The sequence below is a fragment of the Mesoplodon mirus genome (assembly GCF_964341445.2).
Source record: "Mesoplodon mirus genome assembly, chromosome: 2".
Classification (NCBI taxonomy): domain Eukaryota; kingdom Metazoa; phylum Chordata; class Mammalia; order Artiodactyla; family Ziphiidae; genus Mesoplodon; species Mesoplodon mirus.
The window spans coordinates 228,338,083-228,359,285 of record NC_138977.1 but is presented as its reverse complement, the minus strand read 5'-3'; the positions used below and the strand labels follow the sequence as shown (position 1 = coordinate 228,359,285).

Here is a 21,203-nt window from a genome sequence, read left to right as displayed (position 1 = left end):
CTTTAATACTAGCTGCTCGTGAACATCAAAGGCCCGATTCTTGAAAAAAAAAGGGGGGGGGATGCCACTTATGTTGGTTCTTGCATATTTTATTCTACAAAGAGGAAGAGAGGCGAATTCTCTATGAAAAGTATACCTCTATGGCCAAGCAATGAGCCCCAGGTCTCCAAAGCACAGATGCTGGGTCTCCTTCACACTGTCTGAGGACAGGCTGAAGGAGCGTGCTGCTGCTGGACCTCGCAGCGCAGCTGAGGAAGGAGTGTGTGTGTTTAGAAAAAGCGGACAATGCCCCCTCCCCCCAAATGCGGGACACGTCCTTTACACGACGTGTTTGTGTCATGACAAACAGCAGCACTCGAGAAAGGAAAAAGTAGTTGCCGTAGTAACAGAGATCCTGTATACAGCGATGCTGGCTGAGGGGCAGGGCTCTGCAGGGATGCTACTTCCCAAAACATTACCAATATTTCCCTCAGTATTTTGAGGGCAGGAAAAATCTGAATATAACTCAGTGACATATTGAAGAGCTAAACAGTCTCTTCCTCTACTTCATTCTTCAGTTTTCTTCTTCAGAAGCACTTTATTATGTGGCCTTAAAACATCACATGATGCCCCAGAAGCTGAGCCTCCAGCAGGTCTGCTCTGCCCTGGAGATTCCCACCCCTCATGGTCGTGAAAGCCACACCAATGGCCTCACACCTCGGAAAGACAGATGTTTCTTCTCCACATCAATACCTCACTTTTCCATTCTGACATTTGAAACGTGACCTTCAATAAATCTTATATTCTGAGTCATCTTGAACATAAGGGTTGCAAGTAAACCTATGTGATAGAGCATTTAAATTAAGTAATAGTTTTTACACTTTGGGATCCTACAAATAGTTTGACGGCATTACTGCCGTTAGTTTTATACCGATATATGCACATTTCACGTTGGTAACTTATAGTCCAGTTCTATACACCGTTGTATTAAAATACCATTTTCTCTATAAACCCAGGCAGTAGAGATGATTCTATCTATTATCGCTAGCATGGTATCAAGATACATTAATGTTGCCTGTAAAATGTGAATAGACGTCCTATGACAACAAAAATATTAATTTAAACACCCTCCTTGGAAGCAGCACATGTATAATAATGACTACAGTTGGAATAAAAATCTTGGAAGGACATTTAAAGTCGGTTTGTCACTTTAAAATATAGGCTTGTTAGAAGATTCTTATTTTTCAAAGCTCATTTCAAATGAAAAGTTACTGAAGAAGGTGACAATGTCATTTACTTCCCCTAGCAGGCAGAAACTTGATTCTCTACTCCTTCTTTGAGGTGAAATACACCCAAATCCAACAGAGGACCTTGCAAGTAATATCTCTGTAAACGTGTGAATGTAATTAGGGTGACTTTTATTTTTAATAGGCACTGCCATTGGTATGATGTTTAATTGCTACGCTACAGTAATAGTCATGTTTTAATATGAATATTTTCCCAAAAAAGCAACACTTGTAAAAATTTCAATTTTAGGCACTATTTATTTGTAATAGAGACCCCATTAAATCCTACAAGGTCTGAAAGTAGCTGACTTTCAAACCAACTTTTTGGTTACCATTTGAGCCTGGTTAAATTATACTGTGTGACCCCAGTGGCCTTGAGGGAAGGCATTCTTGAGTTCAATTTTTTTGCCTGATTTATGGAAACCTCAGGGAATGCATGATCTGACCACCTCTCAGATTTAGTAGGAAACTTCCACTGAACTAGGCTACCCAGGATACCCTGGTAATTACTGATCAGTCAGAGGGCTCTGTGCACAGGGACACCAGGCATTTTCTCGGAGGCCAGCAGGCTGTGGTTCTGTTCCAGCCACGACGGCACTTCAGGAGCAGGTATCGACAGACTAAATTCTCCCCCAACAGGAGGGGGGCGGGCATTTTACTACGCTTTCTCCCTAAGGTAAGTGTCAGGCGACTGTCAGGCATGTGAGTATTTACACTCTATCACCGCGGTCCCAGGACAAGTCCCACATTAGGTATGCGGAGACTTAGGTCAGCATCCGGAACCTGAAGAACTTCTCTCCCCTCTAATGGCCACTTGCACTGCTCATGGGTCTCCAGAAGAATCTAAAGCTTCACTCAGCTGGCTATTTCAAAGAAAAAACACACTTTTGGTCGAAGTATCGGGATGCCTTCTGCAGGCTCTGGTTAGCTTTGTGCCGACAACTCTACCCTGGGGTATCCTGGCAACGTGGCAGCACCTGGCGAGGCTCCTCAGGCTCTCGGGGGGCGTCGTCCCGATGTGCGTCCACACTCGGCAATGGAGGTGTCGACGCGCCGCCTGTCTTGCTCAGGCTTTCCAACTCAAAGGTGAAGGATACGTGGGCTCTCCCGCCTTTTCACCTGGCTATGTGCAAAGCTCCAAAGGCAGGGAGACATGCACATGCAACCTAGAACTTATTTAAGCTGCTGATTACAACAGCAAAAACACTTCTTAAACGTGCAGTTACGTCTCAAACGGAATCATTATTAAATTAGGAGTGTTAACCTTCGTATACAGTGAAGCACGCAGCAAAGGCACTCAGAAGAGCTCGATCCATTTTAATACATTCCTTTAAAGGCAATAATTCTCAAAATAGCACATAGGTACATATACTACATAGACACACATATACGTGTGTGTGTGTGGATACACAAACACGTGTGTGTATCTGTGTGTGTGTGCATATGTATATATATTTATATATATACAGTTGCCTCTTGTAAGATTTTAGGAATTACAGGCATACTATTGTTAACAAGCTCTCTAGAGCATTCTGATACATACACTCCCAGGAGAAGGGCCTGAGCTACCAGACTAACCTGAAGAACCTGTTTGCTTGAACGAGTCAGAGTTGAAACTTTAAAGGCTCTCTCCTAGTTCAAGATGTGGTTACACAGAACAAAGAATAAACAAGTCCTAATGACAACCGCCAGGCAGGAAACTGCATCAAGATAAAATATAAAAAATACTGACCCTCAGGGCTTCCCTGGTGGCGCAGTGGTTGGGAGTCCGCCTGCCGATGCGGGGGACACGGGTTCGTGCCCCGGTCCGGGAGGATCCCACGTGCCGCGGAGCGGCTGGGCCCGTGAGCCACGGCTGCTGGGCCTGCGCGTCCGGAGCCTGTGCTCCGCAGCGGGAGAGGCCACAGCAGTGAGAGGCCCGCGTACCGCAAAAGGGGAAACAACAATAACCACAACAAAACACTGACCCTCAGACATTGTCGGAACCTTAGGCTCCTTGGCCCGTGAACTTCACAATACACCGGAAGGCTGCCGACAGCTGCGGTGAAGAGCTCCTCGTGAAGCGCACTGACTGCTTCTGAGCTGGCCTGGCCAGCCTCACACGGTCCCGCCCGCTGAAGTGATGCTCCTTCTGCCCAGGCTGGGAGCCCCCAACCCAGAGAAACCCTCCATGTGGAACACGGAATTCTGGGAATCTAATTTTTGTTCCACTGAGGGGCTGGAAGTGATGTAATATTCAAATAAGGGCAGGGGCCAGGCAGGCAGGAGAGGACGACAAGCCCATGAAGATGCTCCCGTCCACTAGGAAAGGGATGCGTGGCAGCTGCTGGCTCCCACGAGAACCAGACGGAGGGGTGGCCTGGAGAAAAGCGGGGCTCTCCTGAACGGCTCCACAAAGGGACGGATGACGGCGTGGGACTGGCCTCCTGGTCCTAGCGAGGAGGGATTCTTGGAGACAGGTTAATGGAGCCCTGAAGGGTCAGCAGCAAACAAACGAACATCCTGATGAGGAAGGCAGCTTGCTCCCCACCTCTGTCGCCCCCAGGACTCGCGCTACACCCCGTGGATCCCTTGCTTTCACCAAGTCCTGCCTTGCTTTTGTTCACAAACATTCCCACTTGTCTCTTTTCGCTCATGGTTCTAAACCACAAAAACACACTGGATTTTACTCTCCAGGAAAGAGGTGATGGGCCGCTCCTGGCGGTGGCCTCCTGTATCGATTCGAGACCTCCGACCACTTTCCCGGCACCTTGGGCTCCATGGCCTGCCACCCGCTCTCAGGCTTTTGATCTGGTCTTTTCATTTCACCTTTCCCAGCCTCAGCCTTAGAAGGCCACAGACCCAGATCTCCCCGTCTATTAGCCCTGAAAAACAGCTCAGCAGCTCTAGGGTTTAAAGAAGTACGTTCTCACCAGCTGTTTCCTTCCCACTTAATTTAAGTGCAAGCCTTAGCTTGTTCTAATCAGTAAACGGGCATCGGAAGGTTTATAGACCTTCCAGCCCCACTAGGTAATAATATCTCAGCAAGGTCAACAATTTTTATAAGCCCATCTAAAAAACAGGAGAACAGCGATGGCTATCAACCAGAACCTGTAAAGCATCTCCTATTTTAGCTATTTTCTCTTTAAATTGTAATTCTTTTTTTTTTTTTTAATTCAGGAAAAATATCAGTACAAACTGCCTGAAAGCACAAAGCTGCCTCCTGCTGTGGACCTAGAAGGGAGCCTAAGAGAAGACGCTCCCCTCTCCGCTGCAACACCCTCCGAAGGCTGACTGGGCTGGCTTTATGGCGTGTAAGGCGACGTGAACACCAAAGCAGGCCTCCAGGGCACTGAATGAAGGGGGCTCAGTGGGACCACATTTAGGACACAGTGGGGAAATTAATTCATTCGCCCTGAAAGGGCCTTTCCCCTAACTGACTGGTAGGGTTTTCTAGAGGCCCTTTTGAAAGAGGGTTTGACAGGGATACAGAATCACAAGACTCCTTACAGAGTCTCTGAAATAGAAGTTGCAAAGAAACTTCCCTCTAGCCAGCAGGTTTTAAAAAAATGCAGATTTTACTACCGTCATGCAGCTGGATTTCATAGGTACAAGCTAACAGCTGTGACGAAGGAATTATTAAAGTGTTAAATATTTCATTTAAAAGGGAACATTGCAGTCACTTTGAAAAGAAAACTCAGAACTCATCTGTTGAAAACCGTCATGTGTGAGACCGCACAGGGGGGACAGTCAAGGGCCTCCACACCTGCCCCAGGGACAGCCTCCTGTGGTGTCCTCAGCACGGGCCAGGCACTTCCCCAGCGAGGGCACTCCAGGCTGGCAGGGAAAGCGCAAAGCCGCACGCTTGGCAGGCCTGCCGCCCATCGCCTGGCCACACCTGCCCAGGAGGGTCTTCGGGGCAGAGGGAAGGAAGTGTCTACACACGCACATTCTGGGTCTGGAAGCAGATCTTAGCTTTTCGCAGGCCTGCTCTTCTCGAGCTCACCGCGAGATACTGCTTTTGGCACCAGTGCTTCGTTAGTCATTCCAACTGCTTCTGCCGTGGATCTCTACGGCTACAAGCATTAAGACGTATATTGTACAAAGAAGCTAAAATGTTTTATAAGTAAATAGAAAGAAGTGAGGGAGTATTCACAGAAAGTAAGCTTAAATGATATTGTATTATGAAAGAAAGAGTAAGATTTATTTCAGGAATAATGGCTTCGTTAAACGACTATTTCTTGGAGAAAAATGAATTCAAATTAAACAAACCTGGCCTTTTTAAGAGGTTGTATTATAGGGAGGACCCGACCTCCCTAAATGCGTCACTGCATTACAAGACGGCTAGCTCCTTAGCAAAACACAAACTACCTTCACAAAACTCAGAAAACAAAACTTTAATTTGTTTTTGAAATTAAATTACTAAAACAACAATCTCACAAGGAATTAGAACACTTCTTATTCACACTCACCTTTCACTTTCATTTCTTCAACAGCACCACGAACCTCACCCCCGGTAACCGCGGCCTCTCTTTCCCACAGAGAAACCCCACCTGCTGCGGCCCAAGAAAAAGGCAGCTACCTAGGCCTCCAGGCTTCTCGTCAGGAGGACAGCTCAACGGTTCCTTGTCAGAAATACCTACATAATTAACTTGTTCCTACTTAGACTTCAGAAATACTCCAAGATGAGAAGTTCAATGATGTGAAATTTCCAATAGTTGATGTTTTAACCTACAAAATGGCAATTCCATATGGTTCAACTCAGCACTGTTTTGTGACCAGCCTAACAAAACAACTAGATGGAGAGCGCCACACTGATCCGGAGGAAGGAGCCTGAGAGAGGAGCGGTCCTGCCCGAGCAGAGGGGCCTTTGGGCAGCAGCAGGCCAGGCCACGCCAGGCCCGGGGTAGTGAACAGACGGCGCAGCCGGAGCAGAGGCCAGAGCCTTCCAGGCCGGGCTCTGGGAGTTACCTGCAGAAGGGCTGAACTCAAGGAGGAGCTCAGTTATCACTACGCTTCTAACCAAGTTGAAACAGGGAGGTCTGCCCTAAATCTCAGAGGAATATGATGCAAAATGACGCCCAAAAGGACGTTAAACGTGTCCAAAATCTGAGATGCACAGAAAATAGCATTTGTCAAGGAATCATTTGTTCCACGAGAAACGCACCCATTCCTCCCCATTTGCAAAGGTTTCTTTTCTTGTGTTGATCCACAGCTTCTAGAAGCTCTGGGGCTGCCAGGGCACTTTCCTTGCGCAGGCCTTTTCCGCTCACCACAATTTCACTGGCTAAGGGACAGAGAGAAAGAGAGCAAAGCCAACCACCACTGGACAGAAGGGGGTGTCACCACATCTGGGGGTTAGTGCCAATTAACTCCGTGTTAGCAATCATATTACAGCCATCCACCACCTCCCTTCTTAAAATGTAAAATCCCCACACCTGGTCCCTGCCTGGGAGGTGTGATTGAGCTAAATTAGAAACACCTGGCTGGCACATGCTGCTGCGTGGGAAATCCTGGCCCTACAGCAACCACTAACTGTCAGCAGGCGGGCCTAGCCTGGGGGACCTCCTGCCACCAGGGGGGTGCGAGAGGCTGCCCTCACCCCAAAACCCAGCTGGAGGGGGCCTGGCCCCAGTAATGAGTGTCCACCAGCACTGCAGGGCTTGTCCAACAGGGGATGGGCTACTGGGTGACTGGATGGACTTCATCCTTCCCCAGTGCCTACCTGCAGCTTGTCCTGGTTGCCCAAACCGACCCTGACCCTGACCCTGACCATGACCAGCTGGCAGAGGAGATTGCCAAGCTCGGGCCCAGAGCCGGGAAGGCGGGGGGCGGCAGGGTGACAGTGGTCCCAACTCTCTTCAAGCACTGAGGACAGGACCCTGCTGACCCCCTCATTAGATCATACAGATCCTTCCTGACCTGGTTTTGTAATTTCTCTGCTCTGAAATTTTCTAACCCTTAAATTTCAGCTCACTTACGTGATAAATGTAAAGAGAAGGAGAGCCGCTCGGCCAGTCCTCTCCTGCTCCTGCCAGGGCAGTAACCCCCAAATGGCAACAGGAGATCGAAGAGTTCACTGTTCCAAGGTTCCCAAGCCCCTACTGTAAAAACAAACCCACAGCAGGACCCCCACCCTGCGCCTGGCAAGAGGGAGGGGCACACGAGGAGGGTCACCCACACCCTCGACTCAGTCCCACGACCTGAGGTGCTGGTTCCGAGCAGGCGTTCAGTGCTGGGCGGGGGGGCGACACGGCCACAGCACCACCTCGGCCCGCGAGGGCCCCATTCTCGGGAGTAACAATGGAGGGTCTCTGGACGTGAGTAGGGTGTGGGGCAAAGGCCCACTCCAGCTCTCACGCCCTGTCCTAGAGACACCCTTTTAGACGTTCTGGGGCTCCCAATGGAAGACACCATCTGGAGACAGCCCGACGTGATGCGAGGAGGCTGACGTGGTACCCTGTTCAGCTTCAGTTCATTCTGAGCAAAAACGTCCAGGGTCCTACCTACCTGGTCACTCATCGGACCTTGTTAGTCAACTCAGGTATTAGCTCAACTGGCTTGAACTTTTCTACCTGCTTTCCCTGAACCTGCTCCACCTTTAAGTTCATTTTTGCTGAAAGCCACAGCAGCAGTTAGAACCATTAAACTTACTGAGCAAATTCCATTTTGAAATTCAAGATGGCTTTCAATTTACCTCATCTAAAATCTCAGGGTAATTTTTTTTCCTTAAGTGTATGCTTAAGTGCATCTATACGTATATATCTATATGTAAGTATACACTCATTAATATTAAAATGACCATGAAAAAAATCACTATGCGAAACAAACCTCTGGTATGTGTCTAGAATGATTTTAGTTGCCATAATTAAGCTGCAAACAAAAGCTTACAAAGAAACGCCTGAGAAAGTGTTTTAGGTTTTTAGGTTATCGCAGACTTTATGTGCCCTCAGCACACCGCATGTAGACAGTAAGTTCATCCCTACAATAGTTCATCCCTTGAGAATACAACAGTTCATCCCTTGAGAATACAATATTTAACTATGGTAAGTTTGAGGGGCTAAACTGAAAACTTATTCAGGAAGACACACTGCCGCTACCCACTCCAACGTTAAGTGCCACTGACTGAGTGTATGGAAGCAGCTAATTGTCCACGTATGAGCCTCATTTTCTGTGCTGTTGGCAAGCAGATAGAGTTAACAATAAGCTTATTGAAAAACTCACTGCCGTTCAGATGTGTTCCTATTTAAACCTTTCAGCCAGCGAGAGTCAGGAGCCCATCTACATGGATCATTTTTATTGCCTTTGCCAAGAATTACGTGACCACGTGCCAAAACTAACACAACCGCTTGGAACGGGTGGAGACTGCGCACTCCTATCCATTCAGTGCGGCCACACGCCGCCTCCGTTCAGACGATGTGAAAACGCCACATCAGTGTAGCCAGTAACCTGAGCTGCGAGGTCAGTGACAGTCAATAGGTCAGCAGCACCCCCCGAACCAAACACGGCGAGGCGGCCGAGGTACTGACCTTGCTGGAAAATGGGATGGTGAACAGCAGGCACGGGGAGCTCCTCGAGGACCGCGGGCTCATGGAAATAGGCACCCAGCCAAGCCGCACACTGCACCAGGGGCTCCGTCACTTCCTCTGGACCTCCGAGCCGCTCAGGAGGAGCGGGGGCCTCCACGGGGCTGCAAAAGAGATAACAGGAGCTGATTCAGCCTCTAGGCCCAGTGTCCACGTGACTAAGAAGCAAACAGAACACGCCCACTGCATCTAAATGGGTCAGGCTGTAGCTGCCTTGCAGGTATGCATGTCTCGCCTAGGCGTGCAGCGGGCGCCAGGACAGCAGAAAGGTGCCGGCGGGAGGACGGGGGCCGCGGCCGGGGTCGTCCCACCTGCGCTTCCACCTCCACCTGTGAGGACACGATCTCTGGAAAGAGGCAGTGCCCAGGAGGGACGCCGGGGACCTGAGCTCTTCTATTCGGGGCTGAGTGTCTGCAGTCACCCTGCACAGCAGGGGTGTGAGAGCACGAGGATGACAAGCACGGAAGCCACTCCAGGGCGAATGTGCCTGCCTCTCCCTAGGACTATCACCTGCATCAGTTCTGATCTTTAGAATCACCACGTACTCATCTTAAAAAGTATTTTCCAAAAATCTCGATACCATCAAAGTAATTAGCCTGCAGGCACCCACCCCTCCCACCACATTTCAACGACAGATCAGCACGGTTCCATGTGCTCTGTGGCTTTGAGCTGGCTTCTGGGGGACCCCCTCCGAGTTCACACTGGGTCTCACGCTTCAGAGAGCCTACTCTGCATGCTGGTCACTCTGCGAGTCTCACTTCAGTTGCAGCGCTGTGACTTTCGTGCCCGGGACTTCTGTTTGGTTCTGAGTCTTCTCACTCATTCACTGTGGTCACTGTGCTCCCTTTTATCTCCTTAAGTTTAAACCAACGTATCTTAGACTCACTTCGGATGGTCTCACTGTTTCTTCTACTCGGGGTGCTAATACTTCTGTCTGGGGATCCTGTGGCTCCCCTCAAGGAGGTGACCTCTCACCTTCAGCAGGGGCCGATTTCCAGGGAATGTGCTCCGCTGGACTGAGAAAACGTCCCTCTGTAGAGGGTTCACTTTTGCTGCTTCTGAGCCCCAGAGTTTTATGATGGATCCAGATTTTCTTTTAATTTCTGAGAATGACACACCCACAAAAGCACTGGCACCAAGTCGGATTTCTTCAGATGCCATTCCTTCCTGATCTCCCAGGCCCTGGACAGATGGCAGGCTTCCCTGCACTTTCCAGCACACTGGGCAGGCTTTCTCTAGTCTCCTTCTCAGAGGCTGCAGCTTGAGGCTTTTGGGGGAAGGTGGGAAAAGCCTCCCTCCAGCATCCCGAGGGCGGTCACGCAGGCCTCAACCGACAGGCCGCCTCCTTCAGTGTACACTCACCACCCTTACGAGGGCCCAACTGAATATGCGAGGCCACAACCGCTTGGCAATGCGGCCCAGCACAGGTAGGACGGATGTGGCTGAAGCGCCCGGGAACACAGGCCTGGCCTCACCTGCGAGGAGAGACACACCAGTGTGTGCAGGGCCTTACAGATTCAGAAATGTGTGCACTTCATCCTGCAAGCAGCGGGGAGCAGCTGAAGACCTTTAAGCAGCGTCTCATAAACAACCCTGTGCTGGGGTCTCAGTCTCTGAGTCACGGTGTTCTGTAGGTCTAAGAGTCTCCAGAGGTCCTTGGATCTTTCCAGAAATAAGCCTCCTTGGATGGGATCCACTCTCTTCCACAATGGAATGAGAGGTGGGTCAGGGAAGGCTTTCTAAGCATGTGAATGTGAATGGCCTTAAGGAAGGAACCAGGGAATGAATGGAAAAGAAGAAATGAGCCCTTCAAGATGACCAGGCAGAGAGGGACCACTGAGATCCTGGCTCTGTAGAGCTGGCCGGTTGGGCGATCCTGCCAGCAACACAGCTGGCCTGGGCAGGCCCAGGCCTTCTCCAGGTTGCCAGCTTCTAGGGGTTGCTGGGAGAGGGAATCCCCGTGCACGGGGCCCTCGGTTGGCCCTGAGCTGACAGGGCCCTTTCAGGGTCTGGTCAACAGGAGACCCTGAAGGACAGGGGCTCACTCCACAGGCAGAGAGCGGCGTCGAGTGGAACAGGTGTTAGAACAGCATCTTGGAGAGACTTCCGGGATGGAAACTATCTTCTCATGGCCCCGACTGCTCTCCCCATTAGGACGTCTGCCCACGCAAAGGTGGGGAACTTCCACCCCATGCTTGGCTTAAATATTTTTCCACGTCAGAGAGAAGTTCCCAGTGACTCTCTTGCTCTGTCCCCTACTTACTCAGTAAGTAGGGGACAAAGCAGAGCACACGCAGCCCTGTGAGCACACACGTTACCGCGGGCTGTGAGAGGGCAGCGGCCCACACGCGACACCTGCTCACACCGGGAGTGAGCAGAGCTGAGGGGCAGACGTCGCCGCCCTCGACCCACGCGGGAAGCAGGAGAGGGACCGGGACACCTCGGGACCGGGGCGCCAGCCACCTTGGCAGGGCACCGCCTGCAGGGCCGGGTGGGGTGGGGTGCTGGTGGGGGAGGGCAGCCAACACGGGTGCCACACAGGCCTGGGTGGTCTCCAGGGCTTGAGGGGTCTTCTCGGCCATCACACCCTGCAAACGGGGCTCCCTGGGTGGGGGCATACAGTCCAGGCGACAGGCATCTTAACCTGGGAGGCGGGGGGCTCTGTACCCACCAGTGACCTGCTTGCTTGGGGATGCCCTGGTTGGCTCAGGGGTATCTAACAAAGGCCACGGAGCTGTGGGCATCCCGGGCGCTGCCCACGCTGGTAGCCGTTTCCTCTGGGTTGCTAAGGGAACTGAAATGTGAGCTGTGTTTCCCAGCACTTCCCACTCTTAAAAGGAGACTTGAAGAATTTTTATAGTAGTAAAATTCATCTTAAATTGATTTTTTATGCCTGTGCTAAAGATCTCAACCTCTGATTTACTCTGTAGTTCTCCTTTTTAACTCTTTCTCTATTGGCATTAGATAACTATTCATGGGTGAAATGTAATTAAACAGCTTTGATTCTGAAGCAAGGATTTATGATACTACATTTAAAATGAATGGCATTAAACACACACATAAAACCAGATTTTTAAAGCCATGACACAAATTTCCATTTCTACAGTAAAATGAACTGTATCCTCTGCCCTGCCCTCTCCTCCGACCTCGCTCTGCTCGTCCCTGAAAGAGCTGTGGTGTCACAGCATCACAGCATCACAAACGGCCTCTCTTATCATGGAGGAGTTTCTTCAGGCTTCCTGCCGACGAACCCTGAAACCCCGATAATTAAGGGCTCCGTGGCCCACACTCATTTACATCCCACATTCACGTCTCCCTGGGAGCCTAGCAACTCGCCTAACACTAAATGCACAGGCCTGTGGCCACTGCTTCCGGAAAGCACCACTGAGCGGGAGCCCGGCCCCCAGGAGAGCAGCCAGCCAGCCAGCGCGGCAGACGGAGACGAGAGAAAACCGTCCCGACATCCGCAGGGCCGGTGCAGAGGCGACGTCAGGGGCAATCCCCCCGAGACCTCCCAGGACGTCCTCAATGAAAGTAATCCTGGGACTTCCCTGGCGGTCCAGTGGTTAAGACTTCGCCTTCCAGTGCAGGGGGTGCGGGTTCAATCCTTGGTAGGTAAGCTAACATCCCACATGCCTCACGGCCAAAAAACCAAAACATAAAATGGAAGCAGTGTCATAACAAATTCAAAAAAGACTTTAAAAACAGTCCACATCAAAAATATCTTAAAAAAAAAAAAAAGAGTAATCCTGAGGCCAATATTGTAACACTGGAGCCCTTTTGCTTTTTTTTTTTTTTAAACTTGGCACAAGAGGGCTGGCTAGTGGCTGGAGAATGAATTTGGCTTTGTTGAGCTTTTTAACATAGCAATGGAGAGCATGGGTACGTTTATACAGCAAACATAAAGTCACGTATGGTTTGGTTTAAGGGTTTCTTCAAGAAATATGCAACTGTCGGCAACCCCAAGGACCCTGTAAGCACAGACAGGACGACAGGGTACCACCTTCGGGGATGCTTCCCGAGCCTCAGTGTGTCGGAGAGCCCTGTGTGAAGCTCTCCTGGAGTCGTGACCCCTGAGAAGCAGTCAGACCCCTCCCCCTGGGCTTGGAGAAAGAACGTTCTGGGGTTGAATTGCATTTCAGATTTGTTTTGACATAAACCTGTCCATCATTCCAAATCAGGACACAGAAAAGCAGGTGACATGCTCCAGAACAAACTCCTGAAGTGTTTCTTTTTTTGGTTGTTGTTGTCGTCGTTTTAAAATTTATTTATTTTTGGCTGCGTTGGGTCTTTGTTGCTGCGCGCGGACTTTCTCTAGTTGCGGCGAGCGGGGACTACTCTTTGTTGCGGCGCGCGGGCTTCTCATTGCAGTGGCTTCTCCTGCTTCGGAGAACGGGCTCAGTAGTTGTGGCACACGGGCTCAGTAGTTGTGGCTCACGGGCTTAGTTGCTCCGTGGCATGTGGGATCTTCTCGGACCAGGGCTCGAACCCATGTCCCCTGGATTGGCAGGCGGGTTTCTTAACCACTGCACCACCAGGGAAGTCCCTGAAGTGTTTTTAATAAAGCAGGCAGTGATGCCTTGCCTAGATTTCTTAGGAGAACCCACGACTTCACGGCATTAGATACATGAGCACAGAAGGTATCAAAGGCAGACTGTCCATCCCACCTGCGCGAGGCCTGCACGTCAAGACCCCGGCCTGGAGGAGAACGAGAAGGAAGAGTGATAGCATCACACCTGGGGAAGCGGAGGACTCGAAGGTGACCGAGCCTGAGGACAAAGGTCACGTGCACGGGAAGCCCCGCCTGGCTCTGCCGGCCTCCCACAGGGTGGGGTGCACCCCGGGAGGCTGAGCGCTGGCCGGGGCTAGCGAGGGCAGGGCTGCCTGCTCAGGTGCTGCAGCACCAGGAACCCGCCGGGCAGCAGGTGAGTTGCCGTGGCGGGCAAAGGACGCCAGGCTGGCTGAAGCCATCAGAAAGCGCTGCTCAAGGGCTAGCCCCTCATGGAAGATGGCTGCGCACCTGGCAGGCCACCCAGAAAGTGGGAGGGGCGTCCCCAGCTCTGTGCCCTCCGGTCTGTCCCACATGACAAATGTGCTCAGCACTTTAACCCACCCAGCTGGGCAGGAGGTTTGGGTGTGTGGATTTTGGGGTGCCTCAAGACTTCACTGGCAGCAAAGAATCACTAAAATGATCATAAAATCATAAAGAGGTCATGTACTTGGGCTTAAATCCCATTTGATGTAAGAAAACAGGCCCAAAGCTCCAAGTTCCTCCTATTTGGCGGGCACCACTCGTCACACGCAGCGGGTAGACTGTGTACCATGCCGCGCACTGGGAGGGCTGTGCCTTCCAGCCTCTCTGTGTGGCCCCAGTACCTTTCCAGCATCTCTCTCTTCATGGGATGAAGCAGCCTTACGGCTGGGGAACGTTAACTGGTGATGCCAGAGGGTCACCTAAGAAAAGAGTTGCCAAGACTCATATTCTTCTGAGTCCCTCTGGAATCTGGCAGGGTGACCCAGGTGTTGTCCTTTAGCAAGGCTGGGAGATTAGTCCACAAGGAAGCATATGGACTCTCCAATACCATCTAAGCATGAAGAAGCGCCCAGAGCCTTGGCCACGCACAGCAGCTCAGACCCCCCGAGGATGAGAAGCCTCGCCTCCTCTGGCTTCCAGGACTCGGTGTGGAGGGCAAGGGCCCCCGGAACTCCAGAGTGGGGTGTCACACCTCACAGGCTCAGGAAGGTGCACATTCACTGCAGAAATTTAAAACTGCAGTTGAGGTGACATTATAAACATCGTGTGGACACTCTTGCTAGATAGCCCTGGTAAACACACAATTATGTCCTAGTTAATGGAGGCTGGCGGAGTCTGTCACGTTTGTGTCTGATGGATTTGTCCCACATTTAATTATACCTTCTTGCTAAAGCTCAGATGTTTTTCTTCCAGTGGTAGGACTGAGACAAATAAATCATGCTACCTGCTTTCAATAAAGTCCTTTTTTTTTTAAATGAGAAGGCTGAATAAAGGCTTTAAACTCTATATTCCAACCAAATTTAGTGGTTTGATTCCATTCAAGCATTTCCTGAGGATCCTTTAAGTACCTGGCTTATTGGCAAGAGTATTGACTTGGAGTTTATAGTCCAACTGTGCAGGCAGGGAAGGTGAAGGCAAAACAGACAGGTGTCCACCACCCTCCTGATGGTTGTGCTGAAGGAGCCCTTCCCGGCCCGACTGGGACTTTCACACGCCTCCGCCATCTGATGAACGAACAGTGAAAGTGACGGTTCCGTGACACTGCCTGGTGGCCAGCAGCTGTTTGGGCAATAACACCACATGGGTGTGACAGAGTCTGTCACAGAGTAGACACAGAGTAGAAAAAGGAGAAAGTGCTGATGCCAGTAATAAGAAACACAGATGTCAAATGATACAACTAAGTCACAGGTGAAAAAGAGGAGGCGCGACAGTGGAGGTTCATCTATGGACACAACTGGAGCCTCCCTGCTGCTGCTGACCGTGCAGGCAGCAGTGTTTGCTGTTTATCACGTGCTGTTCTAAATGATTCATGCGTTAGCGTACTGATTTCCCACACAATCCTAAGAGCAACATGTGGTCAACTGTGAGAAAAAGGGAAAACACTAATAAACATGCATGAAGTATCAGCAACATACCTGAGTTTGTATAAAAACGATAGACATATGTAGATTTTAATTCTCTGAGACAAGAGCTCCTACTACTTGTAACACATGAGTTTATTAACTGACTTTCATGTGTTTGGTTTTAGTGTCTGTTTTCAAAGATGTTTCTGTACAAAAGGAACATGCAAAAGGGAGTACAGGCCGAAGGCGGCACACTCCCAGCTTCCAGGGAAGTCAACAGGAGGGTGAGCTGGAGTTCCGAGGGCCAGCTGAGCAAATCCTTGGTGAGGTTTTACTGTGTGGTTCGTAGCAAGAGGAACATAAACCCTGCTCCCTGCCTTTATGCCTTCCGCCCCCCAGTCACACCCTCCCCCGCAAATGAACTCCACAGTTATGATCCTATCACAGGCCACCAACGGCTCGTGTCCCAAGGTCGATGAGAGGAGGAGGAAGAGGCAGTTTAAAGTTTAACTGGGCCCCAGTTTACTCACTGTCAGGGTGGCCATAGGTACATTGTTTAAACTGGGTATCAGCTTTTAATGGGCATCCTAAACCCTCAAAATCTGGGGTTCAAATTAATGTCAGAACCCAAGCAAGACGACAGAGGAATTCGCTGTGGTATTTTAAAACATCCACCAAGAACACAGAGAAAACTGTATGTAAGTTTTCAACTCCTCCCCATATAAGGTACACATCATAAGAACCGTATGTTTGTCCTTTTTTTAAAAATAACTGCTCCTTTAAAATACATCAGCAATAATAAAACATATTTTTGAGAGACAATTTAAACAGTATACTTGGCAGACAAGAATGACTTACAAAAGCCTATCTACTTTCTCCCCTAAATGTTCAAGTTGTTAGAAGGAAAACTGTATTTTATCAACACTTTAACGTATCATTAAAAATCTCTACTATTTGACAGATGAAGATAAAAACACCCCAAAACTAAAGATGAATTATCAGGTCCCTAATGATTCCAAAACAATTACAGGATGCAGAGCAATCGAGTTAAATTTTATTCAAAAGCTTACTACACTTGTGTTTTCTTCTATTTTTCTATCAAGAAACCCATGAGGTTTAAGCACAATTCATTATGTATGAGACCCATTTGCAGCGCCTGACTGTTGATTAACAGCAAAGTTTGCTGTATGTACATTTGCAACATTAGATGCATACAATATGCTAACTTATTCTTTCACTGAAACTAATTATTTACAAAAATGACTACTTGAGACTACAATTTATTAAATGCATGCATCCAGTCTCGATTTGGCCCCAAAAGACAGCCTGGAATGAAGATCTTTTACTTGATGTGACAACTTCTAGAAATGCTGTTATTAATATTGTAAATGTGGCAAATAAAGAGTTCAAATAGCCTTATGTCTATGTTGCATTTACTTTCACCACTGAAGCAGTGAACAAAGAAGATTTTTTAATGTTCCACACACATGAGAGGTATATTCCTCTTTCCCAGCTTAACTTAGCTTCTAACAAGTAAAACGCTTACATGTTGGCAATGAAATAGTTTTAAAAAGAAATAATAGCTAACATAAAAATGGAACAGAAAACCCTAATCATATTGCTGCTTAAGCAGATTTATTACAATTCTGTCAAGCATTTAGTTCATTTGTTGAAAAATATCTGTAAAAACATGAAATGTTTAAAGTGTCATTCCATCAGTCTCATCAAATTCTTGAGACTCCCTCAAGAGTTCTTCTTCCCAAAGGATTCTGGGGTTAGGTAACTTTGCATTATTCAACCCTTCTGCTCCCTTCTCCCAGAAAAGAAGAACACAGAAGCAATCAGTCCACGAATAAGAGTTACAAATGTCTCATCTTAGGATGCAGATGTCAGGTGGGGCATCTGGTCAACCGAGGGCGTCTTTCAAGCTAACGCTGCAATGCATGTGGCCCCGAGCTGTGGCCACCTGTTGCCAGCGTCCTCCACAGCCAGGTCTCGCGCTGCCAGGCCAACCTGTACACCCTCCACGGCTGCCCCTCTGATGCCCTCAAAGACTCTGTGTGGCCTTGCTCCGCTCTGCGTAGGCCGTGTGCCACCGTGGGCTTGGGAGAGGCAGAGAGGGGTCACTGGCCAAGGTGAGGAAACCAATGCCTGTGCCCCAGGAGAGGACGACGGTGTGGAAGGTCATTACGTGCTACAGGGTGCTCCTGCCAGCAAAGTCACGCACGGACGCCTCAGGAAAGAGAAGAAAAGGGCCTGCTCTGGGACACAGGATTTTAGGGACGCAGACGAACTGAAATATCAGTCGGAGGGTCTCTGCTCTCTACAACAAGGGTTAAGAGAAAAAGTAAACAGCACGAGGATGGGAAATCTCAGGGCACGTAGTCAGGTGGGTAAAAGATCCCTGGTTTTCTATCACGCAATTTCATATCCTGACTCTCTCTCTCTCTCAATAACACAGTTGAGGTCAGCCACAGTTATTGCTCAGCACCACACCTTCATTATACAACATGGCACTTTGGAAAGGATGGAGCCACTGAGTTGAGGACCAACTGTATGGAAATGACCCAAGGTAAACCCTTGTATAAAATTTTGTAGCTGCTACTTACTGACTGCCGACCGTGTGCCACGCATAGAATTAAAGACTGTTCTATGTTTATTTCTCCCAATAACCCCTGAGGAGGCATTATTATCTCTATGTTCTAGAAGAGGACACTGAGGCCCAGAGGTTATGTAATAACAACTAATCGATGCATAAGGGATGGAACCAGGATTTGAATTAAAGTCTGTTTGATTCCAAAGACCTTAATCTGGACCATCTCCATGAAATCGAAGTACTCTTGCTCGTCCCTCTGAAATGGAAACAAACGGTCCCTCTAATCCTGACAAGCCCATACGTTCACATACTCTACTCTTGACAGCATATGCACTACATAGCATTTGGATTTATTCTTTCATTTTTAGGTAACTTCTGTTAACTTCTCCCTGAACCCCAGGACTACAATCTAGGCCCACTGCCCTATCATTCAAAGACAATGGGGATCTGAGTGTTGAATCTGGTTCTGCTATATTCTAGATGCTTCCGAGAAGAGACACTAGGTGCCCACACAGCAGGGTCTCAGGCTCTTAGACAGTGGCCACTGGCATTGCTGCTCCTCATCCTTAAAGGCAGGCCAGGCTTCTGTTTAAATGCCTCAATGACCAGTCCACACAGCACACAGTCAGTGTTCCTTTACACAGGTAAGAGGCCTAAGTCTCAGAATGTTCCCAGCCCATCACCCCCCATCCTCATGCTCCAGAAGCAAAGCCCAGTGTGATCAAGGCAGCGTCCCAGGTGGTCTGGCAAACAAGCAAGGCAGGCCCTGTGCTAAGGCAGGAGTGGGCCGGGGCTGCGCGGAGACGTCGGACGAGCCCTCCTCCAAGGCTGCTGCGCGTGTCTGAGTGAAGGCCCTGCACTGCCGTGGAGCTGGTCCCAACCCTGCCTCGAGCCCCGGAGTCCTGGCTGGCACTTGCTTGGTGCTCAGCACCCGCCTCCGGGATGGATGTGTCAACAAGCTGCAGCGGTGTCACCACAGCACGTGCACTGAAAAACACCTGCATTTCAGATTCCATGTTTCCAATGAATTTGCTGAAAACCATTCCCCTGGGTGAGGGGGGAACCCACAAAGATTTTCTAAACAGTGAAAGTCACACTTCTCTGCCTTTTCAGATTGTGTAGCAGACTGCCGAGTAACAAAGTCTGTTAAAGCCCAGGGAACAGGCCTCACATCGGATTTTGCTCAGTTTGACAGGACTCCACAGTCAAAACCTGGAAGCGTTTCAGATTTGAAGACATAAAACTAAGTGGCTCTTCCATTTCCACTCCAGATATAAGGCAATCAACCGCATACTGAGATGAAACCAAAGAAAAATGAATTTAAACAGCCAATACTTGAGCCTTCTCTTCATTCCATGACCGCACGTCAGCCTGCTGAGCCCCGGCGACCGCCCGCCCAGCCCTGCCCCTTCCACACACGGTGTCAAAGCTGATCACGCTGCACCCTTGCTCCTCCCTTAGGTTTCCCAGGCTTCCACGAGGAGGTGGGGAGACACACCCAACCCGCCGCGTGGCACACAGAGGGCCCAGCAGACGTTCCCGCGGGCTCTGCCTTCCCGTCCGCGGTGGAGGCAAACTGTCCGACCAGGAGCAGGAAGCAGGACCATGCGTGCCCCTCCCAGGCCCACCGGGAGTTCTCGGATGTGTGCTGGGCCAAGGGGCAGAGTCTCAGGCAGAGCGCGTGACGGAGAAGGGGGCCGGGCTGGGGCCAGGGCCCTGCAGCCGCTGCTCTGAGCCCCTCAGTCACCATCCCGCCGTCTCCCACCGCAAGCAGTTTTCTTTTTTTTAACATCTTTATTGGAGCATAATTGCTTTACACTGTTGTGTTAGTTGCTGCTTTATAACGAAGTGAATCATCTATACGTATACATACATCCCCATATCCCCTCCCTCTTGTGTCTCCCTCCCACCCTCCCTATCCCACCCCTCTAGGTGGTCACAGAGCACCGAGCTGATCTCCCTGTGCGATGCGGCTGCTTCCCACTCGCTATCTATTTTACGTTTGGTAGTGTGTATATGTCCATGCCACTCTCTCACTTTGTCCCAGCTTACCCTTCCCCCTCCCTGTGTCCTCAAGTCCATTCTCTAGTAGGTCTGTGTCTTTATTCCTGTCCTGCCCCTAGGTTCTTCAGAACCACTTCTTCTTCTTCTTTTTTTTAGATTCCATATATATGTGTTAGCATGTGGTATTTGTTTTTCTCTTTCTGACTTACTTCACTCTGTAGGACAGACTCTAGGTCCACTCACCGCACTACAAATAACTCAATTTTGTTTCTTTTTATGGCTGAGTAACATTCCACTGTATATATGTGCCACATCTTCTTTATCCATTCATCTGTCGACGGACACTGAGGTTGCTTCCATGTCCTGGCTATCGTAAATAGTGTTGCAATGAACACTGGGGTGCATGTGTCTTTTTGAATTATGGTTTTCTCAGGGTATATGCCCAGTAGTGGGACTCCCGGGTCATATGGTAGTTCTATTTTTAGTTTTTTAAGGAACCTCCATACTGTTCTCCATAGTGGCTGTACCAATTTACATTCCCACCAACAGTGCAGGAGGGTTCCCTTTTCTCCACACTGTCTCCAGCATTTATTGTTTGTAGATTTTTTGATGATGGCCATTCTGACCGGTGTGAGGTGATACCTCACTGTGATTAGTGATGTTGAGCATCCTTTCATGTGCGCAAGCAGTTTTTGATTCCTTATCTTTGTGAGGGAATGGCTTCCCTCCTCCCGTGAGCCCACACTGGAGAAATAACACCTTTGGTAGTAACAGGGCTAAAAACGTACTGCCCCCCACAATTTGGTTTCGATAACTGGTCTCTCCACACAGCTCCAAGTCTACTTTGTCATGATGCGGTTCAGGAAAAAAAATGATTTTTCATCTCAGTCATGGAATATGTCTTAATTTTAATGCTAAAATACCAACTAAATGTCCTGAAGACACTACTCTTTTCTTTCCAAAAGGCATGTATTACATGGCGACTGACCTCCATGGGGTTTAGTCCCATTAACGTGAGGACTGGGCTTAATAAATAATCCTGCCCCTAAATTACCTGTCGAGTAGACTGGTTTGTACAGTTCTAAATAAATAATAGATAGTTCTCTATTATCAAACACAGTGAAGTTTTAAAAGCAAAGCATAGCTCATGACATAAGACAATACTGCAGTTTCATC

The 21,203-nt window shown here is 49.2% G+C and overlaps 1 protein-coding gene across 2 annotated transcripts in view; it reads right to left on the bottom strand.

Annotated features, from left to right (window-relative positions):
- Window positions 1-21,203, bottom strand: part of MGMT (O-6-methylguanine-DNA methyltransferase) — a 287,387-nt gene that overhangs the window by 36,562 nt on the left and 229,622 nt on the right. For both annotated transcript variants that reach the window (XM_082611389.1, XM_082611390.1), the window contains exon 3: window positions 8,774-8,934. In XM_082611389.1, coding sequence (XP_082467515.1) covers window positions 8,774-8,934 — 161 coding nt within the window. The remainder of the gene's footprint in view (window positions 1-8,773; window positions 8,935-21,203) is intronic.